Source organism: Xenopus laevis, chromosome 8L (assembly GCF_017654675.1).
Source record: "Xenopus laevis strain J_2021 chromosome 8L, Xenopus_laevis_v10.1, whole genome shotgun sequence".
NCBI lineage: Eukaryota > Metazoa > Chordata > Amphibia > Anura > Pipidae > Xenopus > Xenopus laevis.
The window spans coordinates 20,879,006-20,891,084 of record NC_054385.1 but is presented as its reverse complement, the minus strand read 5'-3'; the positions used below and the strand labels follow the sequence as shown (position 1 = coordinate 20,891,084).

At 39.7% G+C, this 12,079-nt stretch overlaps 1 protein-coding gene across 1 annotated transcript; it reads right to left on the bottom strand.

The window, feature by feature from the left end:
- Window positions 1-788: 788 nt before the first annotated feature.
- Window positions 789-6,131, bottom strand: anapc13.2.L (anaphase promoting complex subunit 13, gene 2 L homeolog). Its single transcript, NM_001171785.1, is given in 3 exon segments — window positions 789-1,969; window positions 4,206-4,311; window positions 6,038-6,131. Coding segments are annotated over 2 exon segments (225 nt in total). The 5' UTR covers window positions 4,305-4,311; window positions 6,038-6,131; the 3' UTR covers window positions 789-1,843.
- Between the last annotated feature and the right edge of the window lie 5,948 nt (window positions 6,132-12,079).

The window sequence follows — 12,079 nt, the reverse complement described above, 5'->3', positions numbered from 1 at the left end:
ACAATCAAGGTCCATATTCCTCTATTTAAATTAGTACTGTATCAAATATTTAATCCAAATATTATTCCAGTACAACCCCAAATACTAGGTCTCTGCTTATCTTCTTGTTGAAGGCCATTCGATTTGTTGTGCAGGCACATACTCGAGTTGTGATTTGAAATGTATTCCAGTATCTTAATCTATCCCCTCCAAACGGTTTCAATCTGTTGATACATAAATATAAAGATATATGCACTAGCACAGATACAAATGGACCCCTTTTGATTCATTAAAATTAGTGCTTTCCAAAAATTGTGAACCTAATTTGTGCTGCTGTTTCTACACATAAAATGCAGGCAATGTGACTGGATGTAACTGAAGAGAGAACATCTCAATCCCCTGACTTGGCAAGGATTTATGGTGCTACCTTTGCAGAAAGGTATTTGGAAACTAAGTCTACTAGAAAACCATGGAAGCATTAAATAAACCCAATAGGCTGGTGTTGCTTCCAATAAAAATTAATTATATCTTAGTTTGGATCAAGTGCAAGCTACTGTTATTACAGAGAAAAAAATAAATCATTTTTAAAAATTTGGATGAAATGGAGTCTATGGAAAATGGTCTTTCCTTAATTCGGAGCTTTCTGAATAACAGGTTTCCAAAGAACAGATCCCATACCTGTATGACCCACTTTTTATACATAGTTATCGTATCCCCTAGTGCTTCTTCTCCAGTGTAAACAGCCCCAACCTGGCCAGCCTTTCTTCATAACGGAGACTTTCCATACAAATGATTAAATCGGCAAAAGGTTGTTAGGAGGTTTATTACTTCTTGAAAACCAGATTCATATAAAATCCATATTGCTGCACGGCTATCAGGAAAACGTTCTAAGCAGCTATGTTGTGTATATCCACATTTTCAATAATAGAAGGTATGACTGGATATATTCTTTAAAAAAGTCTTTAGTTCAGTGAAGAGGGCTGTGACCTAAGCAATAACAAAGTTTCAGACCTTTTCTCAAAGTGCCTTGCACCTTACTAAATTAATTTGGATAAGGGCTGACTTCTAGAAAGATGTATACTTGTGAACATATAAATCTCTCACTGCACGATCAGAACTGAGCAGCACGTGGTGAAATTCATTGTATTGGCACTTTTTTTTGTTTTGTTAATAAATTACTTGGCATTTGTAATTTTATAGAAAATCTGCTTATTTGTGGTTTGAAAAACCTTTAACATTAGAATGTTGATAAATGGACCTTCTTTTTACAACCTATTCTGACTATGAATGTACCATTAACATGTTGTTAACTACTTTTTTTTTTATAGTAGTAGTTTTCATAGTACTACTACGAAAAAATGGTTATTGGGCTCTAAAATCCTTCAAGCAAAAAATTATATAGAACTCTGGTCACTTGATATTTACTAACAGATAGAGGCAGATTTATCTAGGGTCAAATTTCGAGTTCATGGGAAACTCCTATGAACTCGAAATTTGACTAATTGCAATTTATTGAAAAATCTATGAGTTTTAAAAAAACAATAGACCAATAGGACATATTTTAGTACTACTTTAAAACTTGTAGTGCCACACACTGATATAAAAGTGCTATCACACGTTTTGTTGCTGTATTTATTACTCTACTTGTTAGTTAACATTTGAACATCGTATATATTCGAATACTCTAGTTTACTAGAGATTATTTGTCCAAAGTTGAGAACACCCCACCAAAGAAAAAGTGCCTAACAATATGGAATGCTTTAGTGGCTCTATTAACTCTTTGGAAACATAGCTCACTAAGAAAAAAACATTCCTGGACATTTTAGCTTGTACACAAAAAAAATCTATACTGTGTTGACTGCTTTTAGCTGCCCGATGAAGGAATGTTTTCATGTAAATACTGCAGTGCCAGATCAGCCCATTTCATTTCCTGTTCTTTAACAGACTCTGTTGCTCCTCCATTATCCTGCTCTGGCTCCGGAAGCTCATTCTAAGAAAAATAAATGAAATTAAAATAAATATAAATTGTTTCTTTGGCCCAATTTGTTTTTTTTTTGTTTTGTTTTTTTAAATATGCAATGTAAATAACAACTACATAGCAGATAAGGCTGAAAACTAATACATGTACACCACTTTCAAACATGTGCTTAGATTCATCTGAAACTCCTGTGTGATCCACAGAAAAATAAATAAACTAAAAATCTGACAGAACACCAACAATGGCCGTTCAGGACTTAGTTGGGAGCTTTTTGTCCCATCTATAGGGCCCACTGAGGAGCCTAATACCTGACCAATACATCAAACCAATACCAAAAATGTGAGTTCCTCCAAAGAAGTGTTCAAGCAGCAAGTAAAAAAATACAAAAATGTATTAAAACATATTAGGACATGGCCTGACGCGTTTCATTAATACCTGACCAATACATGGTCTTACTACTCGGACACACTGTTTGCCTATTAGCATTCTAGGTCTGTAGTGGATTATTAGCCCCATCCCAGCAATGTAGGACTCGCTAATAATGAAGGACCCTTGACATGGCCTGCAAATTACATATTTTGGCCAAGTGTGGTATGACACCTAATTTTTAATGATTTATAAAGGCAAAGGAGTAGATTTATCAAAGAGTGAAGTCACAGTCCGTAGAGTAAAATACCGCCTCTCTCCATTCATTTCTATGGGATTTTTAAAGGTGTATTTATCAAAGGGTGATAGTGAAAGTTCACCATTTGTTAAATACGCCTTTAAAAATCCCATAGAAATGAATGGAGTGAGGCGGTATTTCACTCTGCGGACTGTGGAGATCTCTAAATTCACTCTTTGATAAATCTACCCCTAAGACTGTGCTGGCAACCATTCTACTTTTTGTTAATGCATTAATACGTAGAACACACCTTTGGTCAAACAATTTACAAAAAAACTTGCAGACGACGGTCTCTGCTCTAAAACAGTTTTGAAGAGCACCTGTCACCCTAAGAAATAATTCAAAATGTGTTTCTATGATGTTAGTTGAGCAAAATAAACATTATGCACACTATATGCATTATTTAAATTTGGTTTCCTTTAGTCTTGGGATTCACAATCACAGCAAGCAGGCATGTGCCATTTTGTGGACAAGGCAAGTTGTGTCTCACCACATAATTTAGTGTAAGCACGAGAATGGAGGACCTAATGACCATGTGCAATACCCTACACAATAGTAGAGTGCGAGGAGAGAAGTGAAACGCCCCGTCACTATGCCTGAGTCATAGGGGCAGGGAAGACAATATATGATTGCCAGCTCAAATATTTAAACACTTATGACAGACGTGGATGTTTTAATAAACAAATATTTAAGTTTCATGTTTAATTTGCAAGAACTTATATCATTATATAGCTTTAATGAAATGTGATGATTGGTGTGATGAGTTTCATTCATATGGACAAAATGTTAATGTTCTTACTTATTACAAAGCCAAGTGAAATATATTTTAGAGGTCTATGTGTACTTCATTCAAGAAAGGTGCAGTCAGTGTCGGACTGGCCCGGCGAAACACCGGGAAAAAACCCGGTGGGCCCAACCCTCATGGGCCCCCGCCGGGCCAGCCACCCTCCCCGATACTTGCTGCGATGCGCAGCGTGTGCATGCGTGACGATGGGTGCTGTGTGTGCATGCACACAGAGGGGGTTGCCGTGTGCGCACGTGCACTGAGGGGGCACCACGCGTCGCAGTAGGGGGACGGGGGGCCTGTAGGGGGGCCCTGGACTGGAGTCCCGGTGGGCCCTGGGCCCCCCAGTCCGACCCTGGGTGCAGTGGGTGGTGAAATTTCTAATAGGTGACTGAGTACTGTGATTTATGTGCCAAATAGAAGCTTACAACAACATAATAGTTGTGATTAATTATATGTTAAAGGGGTGTTTCACTTTTAAGTTCACTTTTAGTATATTATAGAATGGCCCATTCTTAGCAACTTTTCAGTCGACCTTCATTTTCTTTTTGACAAGTGAGGGAATACAGGTTTATGGAATATAGCTCATTGTACAAGTTGATCCAGGGACTGGTCCATCTTGGAGTCAGAGGGGAATTTTTGGAGGCTTCAAATGGGGCTTTTTGACTTCCTCTGGACTAACTAGCAGTTTGGCAGATTATATATAAATTTAAAAGGTTGAACTTGATGGACATGTGTCTTTTTTTCAACCTAACCTAATACTTTGTTACAAATACCAAAACAGGTATAGACATTCTCACCAGAGGGATGGTCACATCCTCATATGGCAGTTTATCCTCCCTCCAAGCGTCATCGATTAGATCTAAAATCCGTCCATCTCTCAGCACCTCGCTGTCCATTAATCGGCTAAAAAAAAGCAAAAGTAAAAAAATAATGACGGAAAGAACATTCAGGGACTAGTCCAAATGCCATATTGGGAGTCAGGAAGGAATTACTTCCCCTCTGAGGCAAATTGGAGAGGCTTCAGCTGGGTTTGTTTTGCCTTCCTCTGGATCAACTGACAGTTAGGCAGGTTAAACTTGATGGACATGTGTCTTTTATCAACATAACTTACTATGTTAACATAACTGGTGTTTAGGTGTATACTAACAGATGATAGTAATCCAGATGTCCTTGTGATGGAATGGACTCATACCTATACATTTAATATATTTCAGAGATGTTTAGATAAAGGGATACTGTCATGGGAAAACATGTTTTTTTTTCAAAACACATCAGTTAATAGTGCTGCTCCAGCAGAATTCTACACTGAAATTAATTTATCAAAAGAGCAAACAGATTTTGTTATATTCAATTTTGAAATCTGACATGGGGCTAGACATTTTGTCAATTTCCCAGCTGCCCCTGGTCATGTGACTTGTGCCTGCACTTTAGGAGAGAAATGCTTTCTGGCAGGCTGCTGTTTTTCCTTCTCAATGTAACTGAATGTGTCTCAGTGGGACATGGGTTTTACTATTGAGTGCTGTTCTTAGATCTACCAGGCAGCTGTTATCTTGTGTTAGGGAGCTGTTATCTGGTTACCTTCCCATTGCTCTTTTGTTTGGCTGCAAGGAGGGGAAAGGGGAGGGGTGATATCACTCCAACTTGCAGTACAGCAGTAAAGAGTGATTGAAGTTTATCAGAGCACAAGTCACATGACTTGGGGCAGCTGGGAAATTAACAATATGTCTAGCCCCATGTCAGATTTCAAAATTGAATATAAAAAAATCTGTTTGCTCTTTTGAGAAATGGATTTCAGTGCAGAATTCTGCTGGAGCAGCACTATTAACTGATTCATTTAAAAAAAAAAATGTTTTTCCCATGACAGTATCCCTTTAATGATTTTACCCTTCTGTGTACTTTATGGCAGGGGTCCCAACCGCCGGGCCGCGGATACTCCTGCACTTGGCCGCCGAGCCCAGCCCAGCCCACAAAATCGAGGCACGCCGAATTGGACACCGGGCGCCCAAATTGGACGCGGTGTTTCAAACTTGCTGCACGACCCCACCCCCGACCATGCCGACCCTATCCCTGGTACTTGCAAAAAAAAAATAATTTTTTGCACCGGTCCAGGTCCAAAAAATGTTGTGGACCGCTGCTTTATGGGACATATTAACATTGCTCATAGCAACCAATCAAATTTTTGCTTGCATCTAACTTGTAGGTAACTTCAGGTCTAATCACTAATCGGTTGCTATGGGCAACTTCCCTGGTGATGTTTGTCTCCAATATCAATAAATATGTGTATTGTTTTTTGACTGAAAAAAAGCATGAAATGGGCTCTTATTAATTGCCTTTTGCTGCAGGCTGCGTCTCTGGTCTGAGGTCTCAGAGGGAATTCATAAGGAGATAATATTCCTGTCAAGAGCCCAGTGACAGAAGGGAGGGGGATAGATGCATGAACATTTGATTCACAGACAACAAAATGCATGCCTAATGGGCAGAGTTTGAACGATGTGAGGGAAGTGACAGACATGTTATTTTTCTGACTAGGGACCGAGGGATCCTTGACAAGCAGTGGGTAAACCATAAGAGACATTGTATAGCTAATATACCTTGCTTTTTTGCATATATACTAATATATTTGGATTACCGGGTGCACTGATGTAAGTAAGCTGAAGAATAGACCTCCCGCGAAACAGTTAACTACAACTTCCTTGTCTCCTCACAGGAAATGGCGCAAGTCTCATCACGCGAGACTGGCGTCACGCTTATACGTAGCCGCATAGTGGGCGGGGCGAATTGGTGTTCCACAGGCGGAAGCCGCTTCCCACACATATAGTCTTTTCATTTCCGTTCATACGAACTCTACTTCTGGGAGGGAACACACAATATAAAAATACTTCTCTTTTCACAGATCCGACTTTGTGCCAGGGTATTAAAGTCTTTCCTCATTGCTAACAGCGCCTTCAGAGCCTTTTCCCCCAGTTAGGCCAAAAAGGAAATGGTGTTTTTGCAAACTAGGGCTAATTGAAATTGTAGAGGTTATTTTTAGGGTTTTTTTTATGGCACATTTATGGAATATGTAGGCTAATTGAAATGTTAGGGGGTTTAGGGCACATTTATTGAACATGTAGGTACAGCCCACAGTGTAAACAGATGTTTATGCCTAAATAATATGATTATGGTTTATCTGGATTGCTGTGGTATTAATAAAATATCACTATAATAATAAAACTCTGTTTACATGATTTGTAAAAAAATCTTTGACAATTTAATTTAAAATATCCACCCCCATGTTCCCCTGTTATGCCCAAATCCTTTCACAGAATTACACACTGCTCCCTGCTGCCCCCCTTTGCCTAGTTCAGGGGTCAGCAACCTTTACTATCAAAAGAGCCATTTTGCCCCCTCTTCCCCTAAAGTAAAATAGTCTGGAGCCGTAAAACATAACACACAGCTTATAAACGTTTAAAAGTTTTAACCTTTTTTTGATCTTAACTGTTACAACAACAGAATACAACAAACAGAAGTGCAGTGTGTATGTGTAGGCCTACTTTGAAATAAATTAAACACGGAATAGCCCTATTAAAGGAATAGTTCAGTGTGAAAATAAAAACTGTAAATAGATAAACTGTGCAAAATAAAAAATGTTTCTAATATAGTTAGTTAGGCAAAAATGTAATATATAAAGGCTGGAGTGAACAGATGTCTAATAAAACAGCCAGAATCCAACTTCCTGCTTTTCAGCTCTATAACTCTGAGCTAGTCAGCGACTTGAAGGGGGCCACATGGTACATTTCTGTTCAGTGAGTTTGTAATTGATCCTCAGCATTCAGCTCAGATTCAAAAGCAACATTTATGACCCATGTGCCCCCCCCTCAAGTCTCTGATTGGTTACTGCCTGGTAACCAGGGTAACCAGCCAGTGTAAACCAGGAGAGCTGAAAAGCAGGAAGTAGTGTTATGACTGACGTGTTATACATCAAATCACTCCAGCCTTTATACATTACATTTTTGGCTAACTACAGCCTATCTATTTACCCAGTTTTTATTTTTACACTGAACAATTCCTTTAAATGCTAGTGTTCTCATCTGTTTAATTTGACTTCTGTTTCTAAAGCTCCATGCTGATCTTCCCTCTCTTGTCTTGAGTGTGTGACCACGGTAAGGACCATGATGAATCATTTTGCTGTGGCTCAGTCTTGCCTGTCACTCCTGGGACGTCTATATAGCCCTTGCTCCTGCTGGCGGCTTCCTGAGTGTGCGACCACGATAAGCTAACCGCTAGCTTACCGTGGTCGTGCACTCAAGCCACCAGCAGGAACGAGGGCAGTATAGATGACGTGACAGGCAAGACTGAGCCACAGCAAGCAGGATGAAGAGCCGCATTAGGCTCCGGAGCCGCGGGTTGCCTACCCCTGGCCTAGTTTAACATCTCCTCCAATCTTTTTAGCCATCCATCAGCCCAGTCCTTTAAAAAAAAAAATCTTCTAATCTAGCCACATGATAATCTCTCTAAAATGCCTAACATAGCATATGGCACAAGCAGCGTTTAGCATAGTGTTGCAGAATTATGTTCGAATTTGCACTTTGCACTGTGCTGCAGTTGTAAATGACCCTTAAAAGTCTTATTCTCCTCTACCACCTTTCTTCACTCTATTATAAAGGGATTTCCCAGAAATGTCCTTTATTATCCAATGTGGCTCTTTCTGCATTTAGATGTTATGGACCCCTCTGTACACCAAAACAGAATTAAACACCACCCTTAAAAAAACTGAAATCGCTTGAATTAATCGAGTTTTCCAGCGAAACCCACCTGAAAAAAACCCGAACATCATGAAGACCAGGAACATCTCATATGGTATGGTTAAAGGGACCTCTGCTATTAATTTCTACATGACCTTGACAGGTTTTAGCTGGAGTATGTTTCAATTCAAGCTATTTCCAGCTTAAGGGTAATAAAACTCGAAAAAATCGAGATCTTTTTTAACCCGAAAATTCGAGTTTTGATGCTGGAGGGAATCGCATGACTTGGCAGTTCCCTACCACTGGATGTCACAATTGCTCCACAAACTGAATTTTCAAATTGAATCTAATCTAAACATTTTACTAAATAGAAGTAAAAATTTAATGCATACTCAAGGCAAGGCCTTACAAGGGGCAAATTATGTTCTCCTCCATTTTCTATGCATGCAATAGGTAGAGAAATAAGTGTTTGCAAGAATATGTTACCTGTAAACAACATTTGTTCTAGGAAAGAGATTGCCACCTAGCAACAGCTTGTTGGAGATGGTGACAGCCTCCCAGAGAAGTGCTAGGGAAGTTTAAATTTACCCATGACAGCCAGTTCAGGTCTTCTCCTGATTCACTTCCTGGTAGAGGAGCGAGCACACAAATGCTGCCTCCTGATTGGTGAATGCCTGCTATGAAAATAATTACATAGGAACATAGTAAGTTAGTTTGAAAAAAGACAAACATCATCAAGTTCAACCTTTTAGCTTTTTTTTTGACCTGCCTAACTGCCAGTTGATCCCAAGGAAGGCAAAAAAACCCCATCTGAAGCCTCTCCAATAATAAAGCATTAGAGAGATTTTTATATGATCCCCTTATATATTTATACATATTCATCATATCACCCCTTAAGCACCTCTTCTCCAGCGTGAACATCCCCAATTTGGCCAGTCTTTTTTCATAGCTAAGATTTTCCATACCTTTTACCTGCTTAGTTGCCCCCTCTGTACCCTCTCTAATATAAAAATGTCCTGTTTGAGTGATGTAGAGCAAAACTGTATGGCATATTCTAGATGGGGCCTTACCAGTGCTCTATACAGTGGAAGAATCACCGCTTCCTGCCGTAAATGAATGGCCCTTTTAATACAGCTCAATACATTATTTGCTCTTGATGCTGCTGACTGGCATTGCTTGCTACAGCCAAGTTTATCATCTACAAGGACTCCTAGGTTATTTTCCATAATGGATTTGCCTAGTGCAATCCCATTAAGGGTATAAGTGGCTTGGATATTTTTTCATCCCAGGTGCATGACTTTACATTTATCAACATTGAATCTCATTTAACACTTAGCTGCCCAGATTGCCAGTTTGTCAAGATCCTGTTGCAAGGATGTCACATCCTGGTTGGAATTGATTGGGCTGGATAGTTTTGTGTCATCTGCAAACACTGATACATTACTTACAATACCATCCCCTATGTTATTAATGAACAAGTTAAATAAAAGTGGACCGAGCCCCGAGGGACCCCACTAAGAACCTTACTCCAGGAAAGGAATGTACCATTAACAACCACCCTCTGTACCCGATGCTGTAGCCAGTTTCCTATCCGTGTGCAAACAACTTCACTAAGACCAACAGACCTTAGTTTAGAAAGCAGTCGTTTGTGGGGCACAGTATGAAACACTTTGGCAAAATCCAAATACATCACATATACTGCCCCCCACTGTCCAGCATCTTACTTACCTCATCAAATTTGTCTGACATGACCTATCCTTCATAAAGCCATGCTGATTGCTGCTCATAATGCCATTCACTAGGACAAAATTTTGAATGTAATCCCTTAACAAGCCTTCAAATAATTTGCCCACCACAGATGTCAAATTTACTGGCCTATAATTGCCAGGCAGAGATCATAATCCCTTTTTAAATATTGGAATGACATCATCTTTTCTCCAACCATTGGTACCATATCAGATGAAAGCGAATCTGAGAAAATCATAAATAGGGGCTGGTCTGAAACTGAACTAAGCTCTCCTATAAACCGGGGATGTATGCCATCTAGGGTTGCCATCCAGCCGGTATTTAACCGGCCTAGCCGGTAAAACACCTGCCAAGGCCGGGGCCGGTATTACAAATTTATCAGCAATATAGCTGCTGGTAAATTTGTAATACCCTTAAAAAGGCCCCCTCTGCCCGCCCCCAATCCCCTGTAAACGTAGCTTGTCCTTCAGTTTTTGTCCTGGCCCCGTCCCTTTGCGTTACAAGCCCGCCCCCTTTGCCGTCACACCATGCCCCTTTTTTAACCTGCCCCCCACCAGCCGGAAATTTTTTTTGCAAAAGGTGGCAACCCTAATTTCATCAGACCCTGTAGCCTTGTTTACATTAATTTTTATTAAAGCTTTATGGATCATATCCATACTGGAGTCGTGTTATTGTAGTGTATTTTTTATGTGACCCTTGAGTATTAAATGAAAACCTCCTAGAGTAGTGGATAACCATGGGCCTGTGATATGTATTTATTATCATATAGATATGATTATCTTTCAAGTTCTAACAAACAAGCCAGTTTAATAGCTAGGCAACTTACAGTACATCTGGTGTGTTTTTAGACATTTTTTAAAGGTACATCAGAAGAGGATCTGTATCCCAACTTGATCTATATTTTGGCTGGATTGGTCTATAAATGCCAGTCCCTCTAATTCTTTTTGCTGATGTTTTGTTGGGCTGCCTGGCTCCTTGGCTCCTGTCTCTTTATATGGCCTTTTTGCCAATGTTTTGTTGGGCTGCCTGTCTAGCTCCTTGGCTCTTGTTCTTCTGCTCTGGATGGTAGGGGGAGAAGTGAGCTTTGGAAATGCCTCATAAAAGACTCCTGGCATAAATTGGTTTAAATAGTCCTTGTTGGCTAGTGCCAGGAGTAAAGCATTATGAAGCATTTCTGCATGACATGGCTTGGAATTTCGCTAGGCAACTCCCAAACTGAGTTGTATCCAAGGATGTGTTCTGCAGCTTGGGCCAGTAAAGATGGTAAATAAGTATGAAATTCATTCTTCTTCATAGTCAGTGCTTGCAATGCCTCTGGCAGCTATAAGGACATTGGCTGCTCTAGTGATGTTGCTATTCGAACACATCTTATTGGATACTCTCATTAAGGTGAAGTGCTCTAGGAAAAAGCTGATGGTTGGTTGGTTCAGGCAACACTCCAGTCGGTATAAAATGATTTTCTCCATAAGGGCCAGGAAAGATGGAGTAATGAGTTTCACCAAACAGCTCCAGGAAAACTTGCTTTGTAATATCAAGGCACAAGGTGGAAAAGTCCAGTGAAAAGTGTCTGTGCACTTTAATAAAAATGCTGGTGACTTCACGCCAAAGACTTTCCTTTATGGTATTCTGCTTTGTGAGGAAATCGGATGTTCAGAATTTCTCTTCTAGGGCTTTATAGAAAGGGCACTGCAGACACTGCCTGGAATTAGACAACTTGTTATCTACAACACCCTTCTCAATTAATGGTACCTCCCAGTGGTACCAGATTTATTAAAGGTAGAGTTGTATTTAACCTGAAAATTTTTAGTTTTCGAGGGTATTTTTCAGTCAAAACTTTTCGTTTTTATAGCCCAAACCTGGAAATAGCTTGAATCTGAAAATACTTCAGCTAAAACCTGTCAAGGTCATGTATAAGTCAATAGCAGAGGTCCCTTCTAGTGATGGTGAATCTGACCCATTTCTCTTCATCCAAAAGTTGCGAAATTGGGAAATCTACAGTTTTGCAGAATTTAGTATCATCAGCAAAAATAGAAAGAGTACTTTCCATGCCCATCTCCAGGTCATTAATAAATAAATTCAAATGCAAAGAACCAAGGATACCACCCATGTGATAGTCTATCGACACTGGTCCAATTAGAAAATGTTCCAGCACTCAACTCCTTCAGCTAGTTATCTCTCCAAGTTCAAATATTATGTTCCAG